This window comes from Dromaius novaehollandiae, chromosome 3 (genome assembly GCF_036370855.1).
Source record: "Dromaius novaehollandiae isolate bDroNov1 chromosome 3, bDroNov1.hap1, whole genome shotgun sequence".
NCBI lineage: Eukaryota > Metazoa > Chordata > Aves > Casuariiformes > Dromaiidae > Dromaius > Dromaius novaehollandiae.
Genome location: NC_088100.1, coordinates 118,698,160 through 118,725,290, shown reverse-complemented (window position 1 = coordinate 118,725,290; position 27,131 = coordinate 118,698,160). Strand labels below are relative to the sequence as shown.

The following is a 27,131-nucleotide window of genomic DNA, read 5'->3' as shown; positions in this document are numbered from 1 at the left end:
GTTCAAGTGCTATTACCATTTCATCCATCAAACTGTGTACTGAGCAGTAATTACCAGCCGTACGGAGGGATATTACATCTGGCGGCACGGCTATGAACTCAGGTGTATTTCCGCACCGCTCCAAACTGCGATTAACTTTTCAGGGGTCTATTTTTCTTCCGTTTTCTCCTTCTCCTCATTCTCGCGGCTCCCCCTCCCCTTTCCTCCTCTCCTCCCTGCCAGTAATGTTTTTCAAACAGTAACGGAGCAAGTGTGTGGGTTTAATTTACACCTTTCTCACACCTTCCAAGAGCAGCTATTTTTAAAGCGCGGAGGGCAGCGTTTCCACCGTCTGCGCGCTCTCCCGTGCTGAAGTGGTTCCCCCTCCCCTCCATGCGACTAGGTTACATAGCTCCCGGTCTCGCCACGTTTCCAAAAAAACAAAAAAAAAAACCCTAAACAAACAAAATAACAGCAACAACCCCCCCCCCACACTCGCTAGTTTCACCCGGCGCCCAGGTGGTGTTTGTAACCGAGGCGGTTCCGGCCGGGACAGGGAAGGAGGGCGGCGGTTACCGCGGGGCAAAGCGAGCCCGCCGCGGCGGCCGCTTCCCGCCGCCTCAACCGCCACAGCCGGGGGGGGGGGGGGGGAGCGGCCGTTAGGGGCGCGCGCGTGGGCGGCGCGCGGGGGGGCGGCACGAGGCCCCCGGCGCGCGCGGGTGTGTGAGCGCGCGCGCGCGTGCAGGCGGGGGCGCGCGGCGGCAGGGAGCGCGCGCCGCCCCGCCAGCCGCCCCGCGCGCGCGGCGGCAGCGGCAGCTCCAGCTCGGAGCCCGCCGGGGCACCGCCACCACCGCCCGCGGGCGCAGCCGCGCCGCGCCGGTCATGGATCCTTTTCCCAAAGACGGGGAGAGCGCGGCGGCGGCGGCCGCCGGGGGGGAGCCTAGCCGGGGCGCTGCCCCTTCCAGCGGGGTGGTGGTGCAGGTCCGGGAGAAGAAGGGCCCCCTGCGCGCCGCCATCCCCTACATGCCGTTCCCCGTGGCTGTCATCTGCCTCTTCCTCAACACCTTCGTGCCCGGGCTGGGTAAGGAGCTCCGCCGCCCGCCCGCCCTGCATGCGCCGGCCGGGGCTGCGCGGGGGCTGCCGCCGCGGTGGGGGCAACGGGGCGCGCTGAGCGGCCGCGGGGCTCTGCGCTCGCACCGCCAACTTTCCGCCACGGCGCCCCGCGGAGCCGCCGCCCGCCCCGGCGGAAAGTTTGCGGCGGGCGCGGGGCGGCAGGGAGGCGACGCCCCCGCGGGGGGGCCCGGGCGGCCGCGCGAGCCCCCGTTGGCGCAACGGTCGTCTCGCGGCGGCCGCGCGAACGGCCGTTGGCGCAACGGTCGCCTCGCGGGGCGGCGGCGGGTCTCCCCGCGGCGGCCGGCGCGGGCTGCGCCGCGGCTCTCTCCCGCTTCTTCGTACAAGTAGCGAAGGAAACGCCGCCGGCGCGGGGCGCGTTGTTGGTCTTCCCTTCAAACAGCGGCCCCCGGTGCTGCTGGGGGTGTGTGTGTGGGGGGGTCCCGTTTCTAGCCAAAAGCGCTCGTCGTGCCCTCGCCGCCTGCGGCCGGGACAGCGCCTGCACCCCCCGGCTCAGAGGAGAGGGGGCAGCCCTTAGGGCTTGGGCAACCTGTGGCGTTAGATCGTGGCACTCTCTGAGTGATCACACCCCCCGGCTATGAAAGCGGGTTTCCAGAGCCAGTATTCCTAAAATAAGTTTTTTCTCGTGCAACCTCTGAAAGATTTTGGTCCTGTATCACTTTCCTAAGGAAACGGTGTTTGGGGAAGCTGGGGGGATTCACTCTCTCTTTGCATAACGCCCCAAGTGAGTGAGTCAGGTAACACATCCCTAAATTGTGGCTGTAATCCCTTCTGTATTTCCATTTCTCCCTTTTTAATTAGGAAATACTTGCTTACTGCAGTGCAAGGCCAACTAGAGCCTAGAGTTTGAGCATTACAAAGACACCTAGAACATAAGGCTAAGTACAAGTATTTTAGCATCAAACAAAATAGGTTTAAAAAAAAAAAATCAGTCCCTACCTCAAATCTCCCATAGTAAGTTTCAGGCCAGTAGTCTGCTAGCATGGCCACTACTGAACCCCCTCCTGGGGACACTGCTGTTTTGAGGCATGGGAGTATTTCCCAGCTTGCCCTGCACTTAAAGAGCCCTGTCCTTCATATATTTTAGATGACTTAATTCTGTAAGGTATCTACAACTCTTAAAGTTCTTCTGATTAAAGTACTGCCTGAGTGGTATGCTGTATGCAACATGTACAAGCCAATTTTATTCCTCTGTGTGTGTGTGTGTGTTCTTAAAAGTGATCCACAGATGTCTTCCAGAGGAAAACTTTAGCCTTTTTAAATACCTCAGAATTTTCCTTTGGAAAGAATGGCATTAGCATATATGCCTCCAGGTGCACCCTCAGGTGTGTTGTGTTTGTAGCTCTTGTAGCCAGACACCTGAACAACATGGATTAATGAATCAAGTAGAAACTCTACAGCTGAGTGCTTTCATGTGTTTCTAAGTTATTATAATTTAGCATTTAATTTCCCATCATCACCTGAGAGAGTTTTTCAAAATCAAATGAATGTAGTTTTCAGCTGCATTGAAGACAGTATGTCTGCACTGTAGACATAAAAGGAAAAAAAAAACAGATTTACCATGCCCTTTTCCTACCTGGTTTGGATAATCTTATATTTCATAGATGCTCTCCAAAAGCACACTAGAAAACCCTCAGTGCTCTTCCTTCATCTAAGAGGGCAAATCCCCATCAGCTGTCCTCGTGTCAGAACTGGAGTGCAGTGTCGTCTGCTCAGAGCTCTTCTGCCTGGCGGCTGCTGTGGACCTGCTGGAGCTGGTCAGTGTTGTGCCTTCCCTTACGCAGGAGGGGTCAGTAAAGAATGAGAATAGGTACTGCTTCCTTTCTGAAGGTGGACTACCTTGGGTTTATAGGGATCCCAGGCCCTGCTGGCTTGGATTTGGATTTTGCAGCCATGCTGGTTGTGTTATCACCCGATGGCCAGACCAGCCCAAAATGGTTTTAATTTTTTTTTTAAATACCTGAAATTGTCTTTAAACTCATTTTCCCTTTGATGTGCTGATTTCAGCAGTGCTTTCTGGTTGGCCATACCACTTTTCGTCACGATTTTCTGTTGTAAAAGTACAAAACAAATAAATTACAAATTAAAAGAAGTCCATCCGCCTGGCAATATTACTGGTTAGCCAAAAATACTCTTCTGAAGGTGCATCACAAACACTATAAAGCATCGTGCTTACCCTGTACATAAATGAAACATTCTTTTAATCAAGCTGCTAATATCCTGTACATTTTCATAGAAAATTTATCCTGAGATAATATACCCAAGTAGAATATAGCTATTTACAGTCTCAGCCAAATCCTGTTGTATATCACGTAGCCCACACACAGGGAGAAGCAGAAGGAACACAGATCTACTGGGAGGAATAATCAGAATAAGAGAGATCCTGTGATCTCATGTCAGTGTCACACTTCAGCCGTCTGTATGAACTGAGCAACGCTTGTAAGATAAATAATATTTGTGGTAGCGTGAAGTATTACATATAGCATCTGAGCCTGTTCCTGGTGAAGTAAATGGCTAAACTCCTGTCAGCTTCTGTAGTACAGATTTGTAACACTTTAAAATAATGCTTCACAGGATTGCTGTGTATTTTGCCTGGTTAGGTGGAGAGTGTGAGTTTGTTTAGGTGATGATGGAAGTTCTTTATTTTCTGATACCTGAATCCTGTTCCTCATCTGTTTCATGTGTAGACTCCACAGTGCAATTGCAATAAGGGGTCAGAAGCCACTAGAGTTAGATAAGAAAATGGGGAACACTAAATAAACCAAGCAATCTACTGCTTGGAAGCCAGTGACATTGATGCGTTTGTTAGCGCCCAGTAACATCCAAACAGAATTTGTGCTGCGATGCAGGCTATCAAACACAGGACAAGTCTCTCAACATCTGAAAGCCTTGCCTTTTTTAGTTAAATTATCTTTCCTATGTTATGGGTGTCATCTGTGAGGCTGAAACCTGAGAATTTTAAACATCCAGTTAATTTTTCCCTTATGCTATTTATGTTTTGCAGTACTCCATTTGGACAAAAGAAGTAACACTTGCTCTTAGCTTAAAGTCAGTTTATTTTTTCAGGTGGTTAGTTTTTCCAGAGATTTATGTCCCTGAAAAACCCAGAACTGCAGGTTTTAGGATGCATCGTAAACTGTTTTTCATTAATCTTTGTATAAATGTTACAAAAGATGCACGGGAAATTTTTCTTACCCAGGGGATATGTTAACTTTGGCTTTGCCAAACTTAAAATTCAGACCAGATATGAGCTAAAGAAGCTTGTTTAGCCCATCTACTTGTAATCTGTTTTGCAGAACAGGCCTAAAATTGCACGTTGTTTCCATTCGTTGAGATAGACACAACCACTTGGAGATGTTCTGGATCAGAATTTTTCGTGGTCCACTGCAATCTGCCGCATCTGCACGTGCCACAGCTCTGCAAGCTAAGCGGTGATGAAGGTGTCCCTAATTCAGGGTCATAAAAGGAGCAGACAGTACGAAAAGGAAAAGAGGGAGCTGGTGTCCTCATTAAGTGCTGTAGCAAAAGCACAGTGCTGGCAGCTGCAAGCATTCCAGCTTTGCCACAGGCAAACAGTGACTGTCACCTGTATTTTGGCATAGGGCTTCTGGAGTTGGCTCTTAAGCCTCAGGGCCAAATCACACCCTGACTCGCTGTAGAGAACAGAGGACAAAGGCACTAGCAGAGATGCTCGGTGGTCCAGCCTCTCCTCGTCAATTCCTGCCGGATTGAGCCGTGTGCGCCTCCAGCCAGCATGTGCTGCAGATGGCAACTGCGAGAAGGGGCTGGCCATGCCCTTTAGCTGGCAGACGGTGTTCTCTTGGAGCTGCCATGTGCCAGTCAGTGTGGGAGCAGATCTGGCTCCCTATCATTCCCTGAGCCGATACATGGGAATCTTGCCCTCCTTCCTACCCGTTTTTCCTTCCCTCACTATCACGTGTGTGGGAGGGGGGGAACGAAGGGGGAGAACTTGAGAGAAATGTGAGAAGTGAGCAGAATTATCTGCAAGTATGAGGTATTCTCCAAGATGAATCCCTCGTGTCAGGAAGGGGGTGGACTTTTGGATCACAGCCTGAATTATACATGCATACTATTTTTATGCAGGGAGTAACTGAAATACATAGCATAAAATTATGTTAGTGCAAGATAGGAGAGCAGCCACCCATGAGCCCTGAAATTCCCAGTTGAGAAGATCATGAGTGACGGCATCTCACAGACAACTAGAGAAAGACGGGATGAGTCCCAGCCCACTGAATGTTTTTCTTCAGTGCTGTACTGCTCTCAGGTTCCTGGCTGTGCCAGCTCCAAATCACAACTCTTCCACCATCTGTTTATTCTGCTTCAGTCTTGTTAGAGTTCAAGGGCCAGACCTTCAGCTATGTAAATTGGGGTGGCACCATTGGCTTTAATGCTTGATTTATACAAGCCAAACATCTGCAAAAGGCTCTGATTAGAAGTCAGGGCTCTTTTGAGCAGAATGAGCTCTCCAAAGAGCTGAATAGAAGAAGGGAACACACAACTCAGAAGTTGCAGGAATGGGATCTGCATAAATAACAATTCCCATTTTATTTTTGCTGTTGTAATAGTAAATGGATATCTCAAGTGAACATCCGTCGCCTTCATTATTTAAATAAAAAATTTCAAGGAAAAAGCACATTTTCTCATCTAGAGTAGGACAAATATCACAAAAAAGAAATTGAGGCTTTCAGACATCTGTGCATTAAAAGCTGAGGCATGCTTTGGCATTTATGATCCTTTTTATTTATTTTTTTCCTATGGACATGCAAATGAATGAATCTGGGTGGTTTACAAGCTCTTGTGGAAAGCAAAGTTTTTGCAAGCGTTTGTGTGAATGTGTGTTTGTGAAGTTTACTGCTAGACTTCTCTAGCATTTCAGCCTGCAATGTATAGATTGCTGGTGGTCTGCAGATACAAGCCACTTGTAGTAGGTCCGTAAGAACATAATTAAACAAAGCAAAGCTATCATCAGTAGACTTCATTTATACTGGATTTTGTATTTCCGCTGAAAGTAGTCCATACACTGAAAAGATATCCTTTCTGGTAATTTCTTTGTCTGCATGACACAGCAGACCTGTGATACAACATGTGCGCCCAGGTTACTGCTCCATTGCCACTAGCAGTGGTGTCAGTTGTGCTGTAGCTAGGTCTCCTGGTTAAAGGTGTGCATGAGAACAATTGGAACGACAGGTCCTGCTCCTGCAGGTCCTGTTCTTGTCAGCATGGAGAAAGCCATTAACCTCCTGCTTCTTTTTACAGAGGTTTAAGTGAGAAATGAGAGAGTCTTATATAACTTATTGGCTGATCATATTGAACAGTCACTCAAAGATCTTGCCAGCCCAGAGTAGTCTGGAATATTTTTATGGTATGAAGTGTCTGGACCATCTAGAATGACAAACAAGCTTGCAAAACTCAAAACTGGTGCACAGATAATTTGTGATCAGAAGAAAGGCCAGTTATTTCAAGTTTGCAACCGCTGGGTCAGACAACTCTAGCCTATGTATTAGATCAGCAAAAGCAACAGGCTTTTTATCTCTGCTGAGGACTCTGGTGTGGCCACTCTATTTTTGATCCAGTCTCCAAAGGCAGACCCTGTTCTGTTTTATGAAGCAAAGATGCTTTCTTCTTGCAGTTGTATTTTATTAGACTGTAGTTACCTGAATATTAGTATCTTCCTTTCTTCCATCCCTTTTTCTTGTTTTGTGCTTGATCTCCTCCTTCAGTTTATCTGTTTAGTTTTAATAATCGCCTGTGTAGGTGCTTTCTTACTCATCATCCTCCCATGGCCTGTGCTTTACAAGTGCAGTTACGAGCATACTCAGCAAAAGCACAGCAACACCTCGTTCCTGCCTACAGTCTCTGCCAAAATCTGAATATTTAGTGTTATGTTCTTTGGTCAGTTTTTGCTTTTTCATTCAGTGTGGTTAGTAAAAGTCAGTTAATTAACTCTACTTCTGTTTGTAATCACTTTTTGGTTCATTTCACTATCAACTTGTGCATTAACTTAATGCTGCTGCTTTTGAATTGCGGTCAGTGCCAGACTGACTTAAATGCAAACAAGTTTCTTTCTCTTCCCTCACACCTTCTTTTCCCATCAAAATGGAAGACAAAAGAAATAGCAAGAAGTGTTTTTGTTCACCACTGATGTTTAAGCAGCTCTGTGGATGTACTCATTACTTAATAAGGAGACAGGGTTTGCTGAGCATCTTGCAGTCTAGTTTGTCATTTAATGCAATTTGGACAGATGCATTTGAAGATTGAGTGAGGGTGGGAGCAGACAGCAGGGAAGAGCTATTAAATGGCTAAGCGAACCAACTGAATTTTAATAAGTGTGGAAAGGCGTTCCAGACGAAGGGTGTGACGTGGAGGGAAATAGAGGATCAAGCCCAGAAGGAGAAAAGGACAGTCTGGGAAAGTAGATTGGCAGAGATTTGGTTAGAAGGCCAAAGAACTGGAACTTCATGCAGTGGGAGAGGAAAGCAATGAACGGATTTGAAGATGGAAGTAACTTGGATGAGGGGAGTGCTTTTAACTGGTGAATTTTGGCTAGTCTGGATTGCAGGATGAAGGGTGAACTGTTCTAGTGCTCTGAATCAGTGGCTTTCAGAGAGATCTACAAACATTGATAAAGTGCCATTGTGTGAAACAGGTAACAGCCATAATCTCTGTTTCCCTGTGAGAAGAGCCATGGGAGGTTGTTGAGCTGCTCAGGATAGTTAAGGGAGGAATGGGAAGCAGAGCCCGAGGTTCCTCAGACTCTCTCCCCCATCAAATCAGATGTCCTGCTCTAAACACGAACACACCCATAGGGGCAGCAGCTCGATTAAGAAAGATGAATATTATCATCCATATGCAAGGCAATGGGATTGAATTTTGTGGAAAGAACAGTGATTGGGTAATAAAGGCATTCTAAAATAATCCCCGACTTTATAGAAAGGAATGAAATTTGCAATAGGTTTATGAAAACTTTCATTCAAAGGTAGCCTGGAAAGGCGAAAGGGAGAGCGCAATCATCTTCTATGAGATATAAAGCCAATGTGACATTTAACATCTTTTCTTCTGTCTTTGGCCTTGTCTACATTCAAGAGCTCTACCACTTTAAAGTTATACTTGTACAGTTGCAGCACTATAGTTGAGGTATATGGACTTGGTTAGAGCAGCTTGTAAAAATGCTGGTCTACAAAGATACTTGTATGACTATTTCTGAAGAAGGTAAACCAGTTTAAGATCATTTATAGCAGTGTATCTGTGTTCGGTACTTGGGATTTTGCTAGTGTAAAGGTGCTGACAGACACCTCCTGGCACACCTTACTGGCAATTAAAACCATTATCCATGCCTCACACCTCTGTTGGATGTTACTGCTCCAGCAGCAAGGGAAGCAGAAGGGAACTGCCAACCTCTGTTGCAGCTACTCCAGTTCACAACCCAACATTTTAGTTTTCACTGCAGTGAAAGCTGGTTTGCCTGCAGCTGAGATGTAATGCACATCTAACAAGACTGGTGTGGGAGCAGTATTCCTTGGCAGAGAGCTGAAGCCAGTGTCACGCAGAAATCTTAAACCTCACTGAATAGGAGTCAGAGCCATGACGTTGTTATATCAGCATGGGCCCAGCCTTACATCAGAATAAAAGGTGTATGTTGACTGAGCTTGCTTTAGAGATTCCAGAAACACCAGAGTTGATTTCCCTCATTTTGCTGAAGTTTGTGAGACTTTTCATTAACTGAAGGAGGTCACGGTGTCAAATCTACAACAGAGGTATCCCCTCTTCCTCCTCCGGTTCCTGCTTTACCCAGAATTTTCAACATTTTTGTTAAATAGAATCCACAAAACCAAAGTATCGTAAGATCTGAAGAAAAAGATCACATGTCTTTCCACCTAATTATATTTCAGTTGTTGATTACTGATGTTATAAACTTACTAGGTTTCACAGGGTATAGAATCAAAGAAAAGCAAAGTAGACGAGACTTGAGTTTTTGAATATTATAAAGATAGTTCAAGACTCATTTTTTCTTTAAGAAAAGACTTACACACCAAACAGTTTCTCTCAGACTGTTTGACATCTCCTCGAATGGCCTAACTATGCAGTCATGACTTTCATAATATTTGGTGTTTCTTTAGAACTCTGTCCCCTAGGGCTCTTGATTAGATGAGAGTCTCTACTTTCAAGAAAAGAAAAAAAATTAACTCTCGTGGCTTTGGAATGGGTTTGAAGATATGACTCTAAGTCTCAAAAAAAAAAAAAAAAAAAAAAAAGAAAAAAAGAAAAAAAGGAAAGAAAAGAGAAGAAAAAAGAGTTAAATATTTAAAATCCATAATTTTGGAGAACCTGATTCATGGTTTTTCAGTGCTGGGAGATAGCCGTATTATAGTCAGCCTTTAAAATAAAGAAGGCATATGTATTGCCAACTAATTGACAACTCTGCCAGACTGGACAAAACCATAGACACTCATGTCTTTGAGCATATGGTCATGAAGTACCCAGAGAGTGAATATAAATGAGATAGTTGATGAAAGTTAATTGGTAATACACTAAAGTTTCAGTAAAAGCATACCCAAAATACATCTCCAGAATGGATCATGGTCAATCTTTCAGAGGAAAGAGTGAATGTGACCTGTAGAGGGGAAGCCTAATTTTATTCACTGAAAGATTTCAACCAATATCACATTTCTAACTTCACTAATAGTGCTAATACAAGGAACCACGTAGGGGATGAAGGCTGCCATCTAGGAATAGAAATTTAAACATGTCACAGATAGTTATCCAGCATCTTACCACCTTGTCATTTATCTAGGCTGAGCTCTCAGCACACCACAAATATTGATGAATATCCACACACAACTTAGAAATGCCTCTTTATCAGCCCGAGTTTGTGGAAAATCATTTTGTTTCAGTTACGACACAGGCCAATTTCTAAAGACGACAAAATTGAGAATGTGTTGGAAAAAGATTCAGTCTAACCAAATAAGAATGTTTTTACAAAGAGTCTGTACGTTGAGATTCATAAGACCCTGAAGAACAGATATTTTAATGGAGCTAAATAAACTAAGTCATAATGAATGATTGTTACAAGTTTACTGTGTTAAAAAGTTGAGTCACCTTATAAAGTATGAATCATAATATTTATACGAAAATATTTTACTTGAAATAAAATAAGCCTAATGATCATATTAGTATAGCACTGTCTAGCTGAAACTGAGTTTTGCTTTTTAAAATTTAAAATATGTACATCTATCTTTTACATATGCCAGTATGGTGAGGTGAACTCTCTGGTTTAAATGATTTCTTCATTATGTAGGTAGAAAACCACTTGTTGTTTCTGGATTTTAAGTGCATTCATAAAAGAATGGATCATAGATTTCATAAATGGGTTTTGTTAATTTGCTATTTTTGAAATACTTGTGAGACCTTTTCTGTTGCCATGACAGTTTAATTTCCATAAACATGATTTTTTGTGTGTGTGAATATCCAACATTTGATATGCAGTGTTGGGGAAAGGAGATGGCAACTTGATACCACAGAAATTGCTGTGCCAAATGCCCCATATAGTCAGGCCTCTGTTGCTGACAGTGGCCAGAAGTAGATTCTTTACATTTAGATGAAAGAAGCTCTGGGGTGGATTTATTAGATTTATGTATTCGTATTACCAGTAAGTGAAAGGTGTCTTTCCCCTCCCCGCCACTTGCACACACTCTGTTCTGAAGTCAGGAAGCTGAACTTTCCATACACCGATTTACCCTTGGCAAGCTATTATAAAAATTCACATTATTCCTTTACCTGAACACTCCTTTTTGAAAACATGCCCATTTCAAACAAAAGCTGAAAATTGGTTCCAAGAATCTAAAGCCTAAATTCTGGCTGAAAGTACAGCTAAACCCCACTCTGGCTCCACATACGCAAAGCAGCTGTAAGGGCTGAGCTCCAGGGCCATGAACTCCTGCTGCCCTGTAACCCTCTCTGGAGTTTCTGTCCCAGTGAGAGCAGTTAAAAAAAGATTTGAGACTGTGAGAAAGGACTGGTCACAAATTCAGACATTTGTGAGGTGTAGCCAGAAGAAAGTCCCTTTCTGGCTATGAGATCAGCATGGTTCACCCTACCTTCCTCTGTCTTTCTCTGTGAAATTATTGTCACAAGTCAGACCTGTTTCCAAACCCATTTGCACCAGACTGGTTCTCGAGTAATCCCTTGAAAGAGTAGGTACATTGTCTTTAACTTAGCTAGATAATTCAGTTAGGGAGGATTCTCCCGATTGTGCCACTGAATTATATTTCCTGATCTGTGTAATTGTGAAAGCATTGCCAAGTCTTCACCTCTGTATTGGAAAGATGATGTTTTCTGCTGCATGTCTCTAGAATAAAGAGAATGAAGGTGTTCTTGAGTTCTGTGAATGACAAACTGATTAATGTCAGAGAAGCCTTAGTAGGGGTTTTAAAAAACAAATGCTATTAAAAAAAATCAGATTCAGGAGATTTTTTCCTCCTACTGGAATTTCATTGTGGCTATGGAGTCCTGGTGAGATACTTGTCTCATGTAAAAGAGAGAACAGAGCACAGAGTCTACAATCATTGGCAACTGTGAGTACAAAAATACTCCCTTGTTTTCTCTTAAAAGCCAGAAGGTTGTTTTGTGCGTTGACTTGCACCTGAATGCTTATTTCATTCAGTCCTCTGCTCCTCCCACACATCCCACAAAACCAACAGTAGAATGGACTTTCTTGGCACTCCCCTGAAGCTGACTCCCTGAGGTGATCTAACTTGCATTTTATTAAGTTGGTCAGCTGCACTTTGCAATCTAGTTTATGCGTCTTGAGAGCTACCCCCTTACTAGGTATATTGCTGTATAAGGCTAGTGTTTTTACACTCCCTCTGCGGAGGTGTAACTGCACGAATGCAGGGCAAAGCTTGAACAAAGCCATGAGTATGGATAGAAAAAGGGGGGATTTTGCGTTACCAGCCAGTTATACAAAGAACTCCTTACACACAAGGGTGCCAACATACAAATTCTCATTTTCCATCAGAGTTAAGCCTCAGCGTTTCCACTTTGGCTGGTAGATTGAAGGCAAAGTAGATAAAAGTAGGATGTGTCTCCTTATGTTGTGTGCAGCTGATACCTCGTAGAGGAAATCTACGGTGGAGCCAGGAATGGACTTTAGATGGGGTTCCCAGGACTGCCCTTGCTCTGCAGGTACACAGTGAATCCTTTTTTACTGAAACTGAGACACGAGGAAGAAAAGTTTTTTTCTTCCTTGTAGTAGCTAAAATGCGATATACATGGCTCAGCTAAAAATCTGGCCCACGTGCAGGTAAGTTCTGCTCTCACCTTCAGTGCTTTCAATCCACTAAACATTCTTTCACTGTTCATTTAATGTGCATGTGCCAAGGCAGAACTGGGCAGAGAGAATGTCCTTCTTCTGATTGCTCTAAGGAGTCCGTGTCACATTGCTTGGAGCAACACACAATCTTTTGAACCAGTGCAAAACAGGTATGAAGTGTTCCCATTCCAAACTAAACCCACTCGTTAGCACTGAGAATCTGTAACATGCAGAACAATGTGGTGTTGAGTCCCTAGAACCTGTTTGTCCCACTTTGCTCCCTGTTTTTGCTTCTTACTCTGACATTTATGAGAAAGGTCCATGGTGTAATGATATGTTAACAGTGCAAGGACAGAACTACGTTCAAAGGTAAGGACTAGTAGAAGCAAGCCCCATGAGGTTGCCTCGTCAATAAATATTACTCACTGTGAGGAAGAGTTGCAGAACTGGGCTCTTACATTGCACTTAAACAGAGAGGACTCTTGCTAATTTGCACGCATAAGTTGAAAACCCACTGAGAATTTTATTTCCCATATTAGCCAGCAACAGAGCTAAAAATCTGAGGCTGTTACATCACAAAACATATTCTGGTTTCTCCTTGGCAAATGTTGTTTTGTTCTTAATATTTATGGTATTTTACCACATACTAGCAAATGTTCTTCAGTGTATTTTGTAAAAGTAGTAATTCCTCAGTAATGTGAGACATCACTCCAGTGACTTCGATCATCTTTCCTGAGAAGTCCACTATTTACTCATGCATGAAGTGCAGAGTAGGTGGCTGAGCAATGTTTTTCTGCATTATTATGACTTTTTTTTTGCAGTAGTACTGTGAAGTGCAGACTACACTCAAGTCCTGTTATGACATTTAAATATGAAAGAGTAATGTCATGTACCCAGACTATTTGCAATCTGAATGGAGAAGTCAGAGAAAATAACCTGCCAGAGATAACCCAGGAAGTTGGTGGCAGACCCAGAAAGAGAATCCAGACTGGGTTCTTGCAATTCAGTGCCTTTAAGTCACCCAGCCATCCTTTGTTTCCAGTAGTCTCTTCCTAGGAAACTGTTTTTATTGAATTACCTCCATTGCTCTTAAGCTTTGTATTCACCAGGAAGCAAAGTGTTTTCTGTGCTGTGCGTTAGCAACAATGTGATAAATAGATAGGATGGACAAAGCAGTAGTTGTTCTGTGGTCCTCTCTCACATGATCCTGTGGATCTGCTTTGTGCCTGTGAAAGTTACATACTATCTTGTTCATTTGAGCACTTTAGCATGTTTTAGTTAGTACATAAGAAAAAAAAAGCCAAGCAGTATTTTGTAGGACAGGTGCACCCTAGAGTTGTCATTTAAAAGAACATTGATTTGTAATATGCATTACAGTTTAGTACTACCAGACATTTGCAATGAGTAGGCTCCATTGTATTCCTTCTTATTTACACCACAGTTGTGTGCAAAATGGGATCTTACTGTGACCTTTAAGTGTACAATTTTAAAATTATTACCTATACCACTGTGTAGGTGACTGTGACACTATACAGACAACAAGAAAGAATGGGTCCTTTCCCAGATGGTTGTGGTAGAAAGTACCCAGGAGTCTGATCAGAATTAACAGAAAACTTAATAAAAACACACAATACAGTGTAATGAAAAGAAAAAAAAATATTTCCTTGAGTTGTATGTTTAAAGGCAGAGTTTTAAAGGCACAGTTGGGACTTGTTTCTTAGCAACAGCTCTCATCTAAGCCATGCAAACGCTGTCATGTTGGAAAAAGATACCCTCAAGAAAAAAAGCAATGTGAAAGAGCTAAAAGCAGCAAATTTAAAGGGACATCTTACTGCTATTGCTGGAGCATTTCACTGGCTCTACAAAGCCTTCAGGCAATGGCCAAGGTGATTCTGATAAACAGTACCGATCAGAACAGAACTTGCCTTTGCTTATCTTTCTCAGCAGGGAAGAATACATGCATTGATATTACAGGAATACCATGAAACCGTAGTTCAGGTCCTCTCTTCCTTCTGTATCCATGATAACATGACAGTATTTTACACTGAGGACACAGGAATCCTTGCTCTGTTGCATCTCATGTACTTCAGTACTAGATGTTTTAGAGGAAGCTCTAATGAACAGAGTTCAATGCAATAACCTGTCTGTAGCAGAACCTCCTCCTTTAGGAGTCGATTAGAGGCTACCTGATACACCAAAACAGGACATAGTATTTATCAGTATTATTTATTCAAAATAGCTTAATGGCAAATGTTCTTTCTATTGGACATATTAGATGGGGTTCATCTACCTGTACATCTGAGTTAGTTGCTGTTATAGTCTGTGGGGAGGAATTAGACACTACCAGCATGTGACTCATCTTTTCTCTAAAATAGGTTAAGTGAATCACACTCTCTGGGGGGCCTCTGTCTTTTTTTTGACTGCGAAGAAGGCCAGGGGTGACTGGCTCAGATGGAGATGCCTCCCTTACAGATGGTTAGGTCAGATGAATACTACCCATTAAGTGTTTTGTAAAAGAAGGTATTTGCCATGATCAGTTCAAAATGCATCATCTATTGCTCATGCATCTTACTGGAGCTCCTCTTGCCTTTATGAGGACTCATACAGAGACCTCCAGGCCATTTCCTAATGCGTATACATCTGCTGTCTCACATCATTTGTATATTTTTGAAACTTAGACCTCCTTTCTCATCAGTCCTCACATAAAAACCTTTCATTTTTATAATTGCTGTTATTGCTCTTCTTTGTACCTCTTTGCTAGCTCTTTCCTGACGAGCATATCATTGATTTCTGTAATGCCATTATAACCTCTTCCATAGCTTTTCTCCTCCAGTACAGTCTAAAATCTTGTTAGCATTGCTGGCTGGGGAACACCTTGAGCACGTGTTCTCACTGCACTGCTCACATTGACATTTAGATCCCTTCCTTAAAAAGTTACAGGGATTTTAGAAGCCATTGTCGTGTGCATCCTGTTCACGTTGTTCTTTCCTTTATGTATTATGTTTGGTGTGGAAGGTATGAGAGAGGTGCTTGCGCACTCCGTTTAAGTATCACTGAGAGCTGCTGTATTTACTAATGGGGCTGACAGGTGAGCCCAGATGGATCTCTGGAATTGGTTACTGCAACTCTTCATCTTGCCTAAGCTTGCTGCACCCAAGCCAACCTGGAGCAAAGGCCTGGCTGCAATCTCCGGTTGTGATGACTAACCTAGAAAGGTTTCCCCTCTTACTCTGGCTTCTTGACTAACTCCACCAGAAATATAACTGTTGCAGGTTAAGAAGTTGCTGCCTCCAAATGTCTGTTCCATGTCCTAGCTGGGGATTAAACCACCTCACAGCAGAGGTGGCAGGGGGAAAACATCTGCTAGTACTTCACTGCAAACCCATTGTTAAACTAAGCTAAGCATAAGCTGCTAAGACTTTGCACTGAATTTGCTGTAGCACAGATGCATGTTCCCTTCTATTGACTCTGCTAAGGGTTTGTAACCTCTACTAAAAAGAGACTCATTGCCTGGCAGCTGGTCCCCTTCAGCCTACAAGTCCTTGTATAGTTGCACAGCATAAGCACTTGATGGTATACTATAGGACTAGTTCTGCTCTCCTCAGTCATAAAGCACCCAACACACGATTAATGCAGTTTAAACAAGAAAAAATACTATGACAGCACAGGAAAGAGACTTTTCACACAAACATGTCTTTCTTTAATACCCTGTGGTATCCTCATCTTCTGGTACGTTCTTCATGCGGAGGAAACTCCTAATCCTGATCTGTATGTTCCACTTTCCTTATAGCAAAAAGCCTCAGAGTAGCGCGGCTAAACTAGGAAAGCCAGAATTTTATCCTTTACCTTACAGCTGTCTCACCATGGCCTCAGGCGTGATTTATGGTGGAATTCCTTGATTTAAGTGGGATTTAGGTGCTTAAATGTCTTTAAAAGTCTGTGTTTTAACTTCTCTGACTCCCTTGTGTTCAACAGGGGAACACTAGCCTACATATTTACACAAATGCGGTGAGGTGTCGTTAGTATTTATGAAATTCTAAAGATGAAGAAAACTAGAAGTGCTGCTGTTGGTCAGTATGTAAGTTAGGAGAGAAGTGACAGTATGTTCAAAACCAAATAAGTGAAAATATCTGCAGTTATTTGCATATGTTAAAAAATACTGAAGCATTATAAATAGTTTGGAGCCAGACGTTTGAGAAGGATAAGAACTATGTTCATGTTCTCTCCCCTGCTGAGTAGTTTGGCTCAGCTGTTAATCTTCACTAACTAGAAAAATAAAAGGCACTTTCCCAGTAGACTTGTATTGCCTTAATCCCAGGTCTGGAGATGTGATGTTACACATGGGTCACATGTATAGTGCAGGCTCTGTCTGTGCTGTATCATTTGTCATTCAGATAGCAAAAAAACCATACTTTCCCACAGCACTGGACAGACTCTGGTTTGTGCAGCCCGCAGATGTGCCAGCACCTTCTGCCAGTATTCCTTTCTTCCTTGTGATATTCTGTGATTTAGGGACTTCCTAACCCACAAGTTGCAATTGCACCCCTGTATTTTAGTAGCCATTTTTGACCTTCCTCCCATGTGTATTTTGATCAGCGTTAGTTCATTTAGTAGTGAAGAGAGTTGATCACACTGTCTTACTCTGTCCAATCTTCTTCCCACTCTCAACCCACCCCAAATCTGGTCTCTCTTTGACAGATGGGGAAAAAGAAGAGTTGATTCCATATGACCCAAAGCTACTAGCACACACCCCAGTTTGGGACATCCTGCCGCCACCCATACCACCTCTTGGTTAAAGCATGCACGGTCTGGTGGGCTTTGTGCAAAGCACTTTGCCACGGCCCCCATGTTGTTCCAGTTTCCACACATTCAGCCAAAAGACCAAATATAATCCTGATGGCAGCTCACATTTGCCTACAGGCCCCTAAGGGCAAAGACAAAGCTACATCCACTGGGGAGCTTAAGCAGCTCCATCTCTGCAGGAACAGACTAGAGTGCTCTGAGTGTTAGACCCAAAACACTTCGGGCCTTCTTGCAATAATTGAGAAAAATATAGAGCAAGTTCCAGAGGGAAATGCAAAGATTTCTAGAGAGTCTTGGGCTATCTCCAGTTTCTTGTAGGGGAGTAGAATAGGAACTGCCATGGAAGCTCTGCAGCTTAAAGCTTACTCTGTGCTTAGTGATCTTTCATGAATCATGCATTTAGGCTGCTTTACTCCACCTACACTGTATAAAACAACCACAAGCCAGTCCATTATTCTGATTTTGCTCAGCTCCCAGACAAAAGCACCCAGGACCTTTTACTTCTGAAGCACCTTTGCTGTGTGCAGAAGTTCCTTTTCAGTGGAATTTTTTGGGTGAGAACTAAGGTGATCTACATGATCCTCAGAAGTGGTTAACAGAAGGGGGTTGATCTCCGATTCCTGACCCTAAATTTTCCTTTGTCCCTGCTGTCCTCTGTGCCAACTTTCTACTGCCTTTATTTGTGGAACACATGATGTGGAGACTTGGGATCCTACAGCAGCATCTTCTGCTTAGATTATTATATTGTCCTAATCACCCTCTTATCTGAAATACAGTCATGTCATTTATTATGGATGGCTCTGATGTCTCAGGGTGTTGTCCAGCCTAATCTGTCTCCAAGGAAAGTTTATTAAGATGCAGCTGCTTTGCTATGTAGTCTTAATTGCACTGACATCTCCGGATTTTGCATGGAACAGGCATTTTGCTCTAGAAAATACTAATTGTAAAATTTCAGGTAATTTTTTCATGACTGCATCTGGTTAAACAAATGTTCCTTTGAATGACAATAACAGGCTTTCGCTATCAGATTGTTCTGTGTAGCACAGCCAGCTAAAAATACTTGCTTATTTCTTCATTGCAGGCACAATGAAAGATGGCAGAATAGCTCTAATGTGTCAGATTTCTAGTACAGTATCATACAAAAGCAACAATCTTTTTTGTAAAATGTGATAAGAATGTATTGGTTTTTTGTTCCGTCATCAAAACAGAAGAAAAAGGAATTTTAGCTAGAAATGTGAGGTAATTTAATGCTTAAATGCATGCTTGAATGTATGCTATAATGATGGTAGAAATATAGACACTGTAGGAATTAGCATAGAAGAGGAATTCTTAGTAGAAGAATATCGTGATATTTAGCACTATATTAGTGGTCCACTTCCAGACAGCACACAATACCTGATGCTTTAAGCATGAAGAAAGCACAGACCTTCCACAGTTCATATTAGTGAAAGTTACCTTTCTGCCACTACTCACTGACTTTTGACAGGAGAAAGTATAGCCTTTTGTCATTTTATCACTGTTGTTAGAACTGCAGATAGCTGCATGAATAAGAAAACTCTCCGATTCATTTGTTGGTCTCAAAAGTCACATGACAGTGATTGGAGTGGTTTAGCCTTGGTAAATTCCTAACACAGCAGCTGTCACTAACCTCAATGAGATCTGGGCATGGAGGCATAGGTTAACTACAGAAATCAATTGTAGCAACAAGTTAGATCGTGTCACACAGGAACTACAACAGAGCCCTAATTCAGGTGTAGGGGTTTTATGTTCCAGCATCTATAAATGATAACAGCAACAGATGTTCATCAGCTCCAAAACTGGCAGGCATTTGATACAGCGTGTGAAGGAGAATGGTGGCTGAGGAGTAGGCTATTGTGATTGAGGTGAATGTAACGAAAGATAAAGATTGAACTTGATGATGCATGAGAGAAAAAGGAACCGTATTTGGGGTGACCTGAATGCGTGGGAAAAGCAGAGGGAGAAATTTACATATTTAATTCTCCTCCTCCTCTACCCTTCACTTGTGAACCTGACTGATGAGAAGGTTGGTGATGGTGTCATCTGTGAAAAACATTCATCACGCAGGGAAATGGAGTTTGTCTTTGCCATCTTCAGTTTGAGACAAGAGGATGTTCTAGCAGAGATACCAGAAAGGCTGGGCAAGACATGGCGGAAGTGTCCTGCAGAGATGCAGGAGCTGGAGTCACTGGCAGAGAGATGGAGGTGACACTTAAAGGCTTGTGAATGGATGAAGTCTACTGAAGACAGGGTGCAGAGGGAACAGAACGCAAAGGGAGGGCAATTGCAGAGGGTCAGTCTTTGCCTATGTGCAACAGGAAAAGAAAGATGATAATGTAGTGTGAGAGATGTTAATGACACAGGCAGGAGAGAGAAGAAAGGCAACTGGAAGGTGTCAAAGAGTAGAGAGCCTAAGGGCTCTGTTAAGACAGACTCCAGAGCACCTAGGAGCCAAAAATAGTGTAGGTGGTGCAGGGGTCCCGGTTTCATAGAGAGCACAGAAGCCTCATTTGGAGGTAGGAGAAAATTGAGGCAATGTTGCTCCATTTACAGGAGGACAGTGAGGAGGAAGGTGGTAGGGATAGCTGGAGAGACAAGTGGAGCTGCAGGACACTGACACAGCTCTGTTGAGGTAACAGAGTTACAACAGGTCTTTTTCAGCAGCTGGGGTAAAGCGTAGTTCTCACCTTAGTTTCAGCTATGCAGTACCACAGACTGAATGCAAATTCAATAAATCCATGACCAAAGTGAGCCTCAAACAACAGTCAGCTATTAGAAACTGCAGGGTTACAGGAGCCGGACAACTAGTCTCCCAACCGTACAATTTCTGGGCACAAAGCGAGCCTGGAGAACCTGCCAGGTTCATTGGGTGCTGTGGTCCTGCTCAGCCACAGGGAAAGGAGAGTGACACTGGCTGCCACACTGAGGCACAGTCTGTCCCTGGTACAGCACCACAGACTTACTAAAAAGTTAGAAAAGGGGTGGATTTGGCACTTTGTATGTGTATTGTATGTATGCTTATAGGAACAATTTTCTGTAAGTTCTAATTCTGCTTAAATCACATGGATCCGTGCCCCTGTTCAAGTTCATGCCTGGACTGGATTCAGCCTTACGCAGAGCAGCAGGCATATAGTCTGTTTGCCATAGCCTGTTACTGTTATTTAAAGGCACTGTCTTTCTGGTGTTTGCACTTCTGAATCACTGCCAAGATCAGGTTTGACCTAATGAGGCAAATTAATCCCCAGTGTAACTCTGTAGCAGTCAATGAATTTGTCCAAGATGAATCTGGGACCAATATGGATATGTTTTTTTGGCAATAGGAGAAGAGCAACAACAGAGGAATGAATAAAGGTTAGATGGATAGTCTCTGAGCTGAACCTTCCCTGTCAAGAAGCACGTTCCCTGTGTGCCCAGCCTGCTTTTGCAACAAGATGCCTTCCTCTGCCTTCCACCCTGCTTCCTACAGGGCCCTCAGCTGAGGGGAGCATGCAAGGTGCAACTGGCAGTCCTCGGGGGGCTGGATGGTACCGAGTTTCTGAGCTGCTTAGAGCTTGACAGGCGCTTGAGACACACGGTGCAGAACCTGTCCCCAAGAAGATACGGCAGGAGCAGTTTTTCTGAATATTCAAGAACTGCAGCACAAGCTCTTTGTGACAGAGAGGATCTTTGGGGTTTTTTGCCTAACACAGGGAGACGCTGGTCCAGCGCTGGCAGTCCTGGCTGGCACACAGGTACCAACTGTTAATTCACCTTCCTTGGCAGAACAAGTACCCCCTGAAAAACAGCCCTGTTGTAGAAACCACAGTGGGAAGCCAAGTGAGAGAAGACCGTATTGAATTCTCTTTTGTCAAATGGAAGGAGGTACAGAAGCAGACAATGTCTTTGCTTAGGTTGTGATTGTTGTGTTGCAGTATCAGCACTGGGTTTCAGGGTTGGTCCCCTTTCCCAGTCTGGTATGTTCTCAGTAAGACAGAAAAAAACATTTAAAAAGAGATCTGAACCTCATCTCAGCTTTGCCCTTTAACATTTAGATAAGGGCTTCTAGCAGCCTTGCACAGGAGAGCTGAACCATTTCACCATTGTCCCTAACCTTACTATAACCTATTCAACATGAGAAGTGTAGAAAGGAATCACAGACAGCTTGAAACTGTGATAATTTCCAAGTTAATGTTATATAATAATTTTCCCCAGTGCATCTCACCCCATATAAATATTCTCTAAACTCTGAAGAATGATGTCCTTGAATTACTGTATAACAGAGGTATTACTTTTCATATTTCACTCAGAATAATTGCTTGCTAGATTGCGATGCTGGGAATTGAGGTCTTTGTCATATCTACAAACAAATGTTTATGCATTTTTATATAATGCCTACCTGTAGCTGAATGGTCGATACTGGAAAATATTTTGTAAAATGAAAATCTCTCCTATAATGGAAATAAGGGTAAATCAGATGCAATTTCATGCAAACGGGAAATCCAAGAATTCCTAGAGACAGTGGTGTGCTGGGGGCATTCAGATGAATTATTTTATTTGATGGCCATCTTTAGAAAAGACAACATGCAAGATTACACAAGGATGCTTACATAGCTCTGCCAAGGACCAGGCCTTTCCAGATGCATCTTGGCTGGTCGAGAGAGGCACTATTTGTGGATAATCTGGCTCCTGAACACAGCAGGGTTTCCATCTATTTTTCTGACCTGCTCAATTAAGGTATGTTGTTTCCTTTAGCTTTGCTTTCAGACAGAAGAGACAGACCAGTCATTGCAGAAATGGAAGGAGGGATAAAAACTTTGCCCAGGTCAAGTCTTTATTTCTTTTGTTCTTAAAGCAACTCCCCTAAGAAGTTGGCTGAGTGTTTTGATGTGACCGTGCATACACTGAAGGGGCAGTGTTGAAGGATGATGTTCACATACCATGGCATGATCAGCACTCACAAGCATGCTATTTGCTCAGGTGCACTGATTCCTGAGAGTGTAACTGCACTGTAACATTAGTGTAACTGATGTTTAGGAGCCAGAACAGCTCTTCAGAAAAACTCGAAAGCATGACATGCCCTGTGTTCAAGGGCTGTTGATGGTGTAGTGGCAAGAGGACATGGCTTTGAGAAAAGAAACTGAGGTGGTTTGAGATGGCTGTGTCAGGAAAAGAGAATCATTTGTTGGTCCCTAAATAAAGAAACTGAGATGAGAAGGACAGAGAAAGCAGAGATTAAACAGACTTGTCTTTATCAAGCATAAAATTTTAAGTATATAAAACAGCAAAGCCTCAAAAGATTTGAGAGCTCCTCTTAGGTGTTCCATTATTCCAGCTCTATTTAGCTAAACCTAGCTTAGTTAGAGTTACTGAAATACAGAATAGCTGAGGTTGGAAGGGACCACTGGAGGTCATCTAGTCCAACTTCTTTCCTCGGAGTGGGTTAAACTAGAGCAGGTTGCTCAGGATCAGAATATCACAGAGTGCTGATAAAATTCCTGCTAATGCAGATGCAGTGCATTAGCCTACACAGTCTCCACATTTTCTCAAACCTAATAGCAAATCTTCCTTTTAGAAAACTGCCCTAGCTGGGTTTATGCTGGGCTGAACTCCCTTGTCTTGGTTGGTACTGATATTCACAGAGCCTGTGAAGTCAGAGATTGCTCCAGCCTGCTCTATTCATGCAGTTTCCGTTGGGGTAGCATCAAGTATAACGTACCACAGTTGTTTTCTCTGGCTGCCAACAAAGACTGACTTCTGTTGGTCTGCTTGGAGCTGCCTATGGGGCCTCACCATGGGGAGTCAAAAGGGAACACACTCCAGATCCTCTCACTGCCTTTCCCTTAGGAGCCAAACTGTAGGCAGTAGGTCATGCATATAGGCTCACCTCACATATAGGTGCACCTCACCTTTACAGTTACATGTTAACCCTGTACACAAGTGAAATAGTGGCTTAGTTGTTTGCAGGGATCCTTGTCTTCCTCATCCCACCCTGCTCTTTTACAGAATTGGCTGTGTTTGAATCTATTGTTCAAGGTTGTTAGTTTGGGAAATGTTGTAGACATCTGTGGTTAAAGTGGTTATTGGTTAGGCATCAGAAAATTCCCCCCCCCCCCCTTTTTTTTTGGACTAAGGTAAGACAAGTGTATATTCATCAGGTAAACAGTCATGATACGAGATTTGTGTGTTACCTGTCTGAATCACCTGAAGGTATCAAAGCCAAACTTTGTATAAAGCATCATTTCCCAAATGTTTCAGCTATGGTGTATATGATCAAAACAGCAACTTTGCAGGGCTTTACCTTCCATCTAAGCGATAATAATGCTCCTGTGAAAAGTATCCTATAAAAGGGAGAACTGGTCTTTATCTGACAGAGTAGCACTGAGTAGAACAACAGAGATCGAGGTCCCACTGTATTAGGTACATGAAAGACTAAGTTTCCTGGGATAGGGACCATCTAAACAGAAGAGATATCAAAAGTAATGGTGTTAACATCTTATTTATGTTACTCTGGCACTACCAGAATAGAGCTACAGATTCAGAATTACTTACCAGGCATGCAGCAAAGCCGGGACTGAGTTCTGGTCTCCCAGGGGTATTCCACACCATACCTCTACGCTACGGGCTGCAATTCTAGCACATCCCCGCTAAGTCCCTGTTTGGGACACTTCAGTCTAGAACTCTGAATAAAAGTGTCTTTTTGTTTGCCTCCTGTGCACGGATCACTTCAGATCTCTGAACATCTATGTCACAGTTTTGTTTTACGCTAGTACTTAAAAGGTATTTTTTATTTTACAGCAGTTTTGGAGGCTGGTACACTTACTTTATTACAGTTCCATTTCAGCTATCTTGGTCTGCAAAAGTCTAATTGCTCTATGTCCCCATCTAACTTCCTAATGAGATTAATTTTGTCTTATGTCTAGTTAGTTCCTAATTAACATAATTTGTCTTCACAGTTATGGACTCCAGGGTATCACAGCGAGCTCAGATGCACTGCTCAGTGAATCTTGGAAGCAGTTAATCTGTTCCTCCACAAGCAGAGTGAATGTGGTTAGGTAGCTTCAAAGGGCTAAATTGCAAGGCAATGATCAAAAAGACAGAAGAGGAGACAACATCGCTATAGACACAGCTCAAGACAGGGTCTATGTGGCTGAATGCAAAGTGGGAGAGAGCAGCATAGACAGCCCTTTACACTACCCTTAGCCTGCTGCTTTCCTTCTGCTGAATCAGAGCAGTCTTTATTGGGGATTACTGATAGCATTTGCTCTGGTTTCACACAGTAGAACAGTTCCATTTTGAACCTTTACACTGGTAAAGAAGTTGAGACTGGACTGCCACACAAGTCTGCCTTCCACTCTGCGTCCAATAAGAAACCTTTCCCTAGTACAGATGATACAGAATTAAGGCTAGGGAGGCTTTATGAAAACTTTGGAGACTTCATTGCATTTTTTTTTTTAATTATTTTCCACAGTTATGCAGCTCTCATTTCCAGGACTCTATAGGAGCTGGAGGTATCGGAACACCCAAAAGCTTTCCTTCGCCTCTAACTTTCATGACCACTCTGAAGCAAGGAGGGTCTCTCTCTGTACATACTTTGCTCTTGAAGCTTCCAGATTTGTAAAGTTTGGATGAAAAGTCACACCTAAATTATTTCAATATCAGTAGCATAAAATGCAATGTCTCCGAGCTTGTTTCTGGATATACAGGAAGAAAACAGGAGGCAAAAGAGGATTTCTGGAGGTGCTTGTGCATTAAGATTGTGGTCTGAAAATAAGAGGTTTTAGTGGAAGGTTGTTCCCTCCCCTTGGTTTCTCTGTCACTTGGATCCTGACCTCCTGCGAGGGGTGGGCGAAAGCCCCCTCAGACTAGGACAGCAGTGCAAGCACACAGGCTGATGTTCCTGCATTTCCTGCATGGGATAAGTACAGGTTTAATAGTAGACTATATGGAAAAAAAAAGTCTGTGTGGCAGAAGCCAGCAGAGAGAAATCAGCAAATAGAGTTGTTGCCATGAAATAGAGCTGTTAAGCTACTGATGAAAATACAGAGCAGCAGGAATGTTCCCACCTAGGACAGACAGGAGCTTATAGTAGGGTGCCCTAGCTGTAGATGATGGCCACGCCTTTTGTTCTCCCATGCGTTTGTTGTTATAACTGGAAGTCAGTTACATTATTTTTCTCAGTGCTGACATACTTAATAAGGATACAAATTTATTGTCATTCCATTAGGAAAAAAGAAAACAAACAAACAAAAAGACCCCGCACACCCTCAAGCAGAAGCAAGGCTGCACTATCTTGGGTTCTTTCCCTAGCTGTGCTGCTAGCAAAGCAGCAGGACAACGGCCACATCATGTAGGTCACCTCCCTGCCTCTTTGTTCCCTGTCTGTAATGTGCAGACAGCCTGTTGCCTGCTTCATGGCAAACATCTCCCTTACAAACTGCAAAGCTCTGTCAGGGGACCTGTATTAGTTTTAACCAAGTCAGTTTAGTTGTGGACAAGAAACAAGCCAGATGAGTCCATGCAAAGCTTAAACTGCTGCTCCTAGACCACCTGCTGTACCTGAATTATAACTTGCTTACACTCAGCAGAGCACCTCTGTCCCACCACAACCAGCAGCAGAGACACGCTGAATAACTACAGTGAGACTTGGACTGCCAGGGATTCCCAAGTCATCCAGACCAGAGCCAGTACACATTAGGAAAGGAAGATCACTGCGAGTAAGGTAGTAGCATTATCTCAGGGAGAAGTCGGAAATAAGTGATAGTTTGCTGTCGTGGTCAGAGACTTGACCTGAGTGTCAGATCGGGAATGGTAAAGAAATTTCTCCTTGTGGCATGTATCTTAGAAAGATGGCAAAGGATGATACTTCTGGTTTAGAAGGGCTGATCTTAAGCAATAGACTTTTTTGTGACTGCAGGTGGTAGGTTTTGTTTGCTATACCTTTCCCATCTCTCAGCTTCTGTGTAATAAAACTTCTTTTTCTTTCCTTTCAGGAAATTACACATTCTCCCCAGTAGTTCAAACTATTAGAAAGTGTGATACAAAATATCAGTGGCAGTTCAGGGACCACATCTTCATTTAAAAAGGGAGGGAAAAAAAATCAGTTTGGGTATCAGGCAGGTACAACTGCAGAAAATCTCAGCAGCAGAATTCTGGAAGAAGCTGACAGTCTGCTCTGCCACCATGGATACTATCACACAGCTGGGGCTGTGCATCACAGTTCAGCAAGAGTACTCCAGCTTGAAGTACTTCAAGGACATGCTTAATTTTAAGCGTCAAGTCAACAGAATTAAACCGTAGGCTATCGTACAGGAGTGGATTGGAAAAACCTCACAAACTGATTATGGAACATTTAGCAGTGGAACAAATTGTACTAAGATCTAACTGTTTAGGGGCAGTTGCTTTTAAATGTTGAAAACATTGCAGAGCTGCAGCATAAAAATAATGCTGATGGTTCCGCTGATGATTAAAGCTGTAGTAAGTCACTTCATCTTCATGCAGTCCCCCTCATATAATTTTTTGTTGCATATTTGTAGTCTTGGAGTTTGTGAAAGTTTGTTGCAGTCTGTATTTTGAAGTTTGTAGTAAAAGGTTCCATTTGCAGAATATTTAACTTTTTCTAAAATATTAAATATGAGAAAAACCTAGTTTTCCATGCAAAGGCAGGGCCATTTTATGTACGCATGGCTTCTCTCCAGAAGCATTAGCTTCCACAGGAGGAGGCCCTCCAGCCTGCCACACCTGTGCTTTTGCTGCTAACTAGAGTGCCATTCACTATGTGCACCTTTTGCCTGCAATTACAGCTCTCAGAGGAAGCCACAGGAAAAAAAAGGAGGAGGGGTTGAGGCATGGTAGAGGTGCTTAGCAGTCCTGGCAAGAGCTCTGTACTTGCAAA

General features: G+C 43.3%; 1 protein-coding gene and 1 long non-coding RNA gene across 3 annotated transcripts in view; one reads left to right on the top strand and one right to left on the bottom strand.

Moving 5' to 3' along the window:
• The window catches only part of LOC112980012 (uncharacterized), a 55,287-nt gene extending 53,186 nt beyond the window's left edge, over positions 1–2,101 (bottom strand). Inside the window, exon 1 of the long non-coding RNA XR_003258327.2 lies at positions 2,050–2,101. This is a non-coding gene — a long non-coding RNA (uncharacterized LOC112980012). The remainder of the gene's footprint in view (positions 1–2,049) is intronic.
• Positions 755–27,131, top strand: part of STUM (stum, mechanosensory transduction mediator homolog) — a 47,759-nt gene continuing 21,382 nt past the window's right edge. Inside the window, exon 1 of one of the 2 annotated variants that reach the window (XM_064509938.1) lies at positions 755–1,060. In XM_064509938.1, the coding sequence (XP_064366008.1) occupies positions 862–1,060 (199 nt within the window). In that variant the 5' untranslated portion in view covers positions 755–861. The remainder of the gene's footprint in view (positions 1,061–27,131) is intronic. The other variant, XM_064509939.1, reaches the window with a different exon arrangement.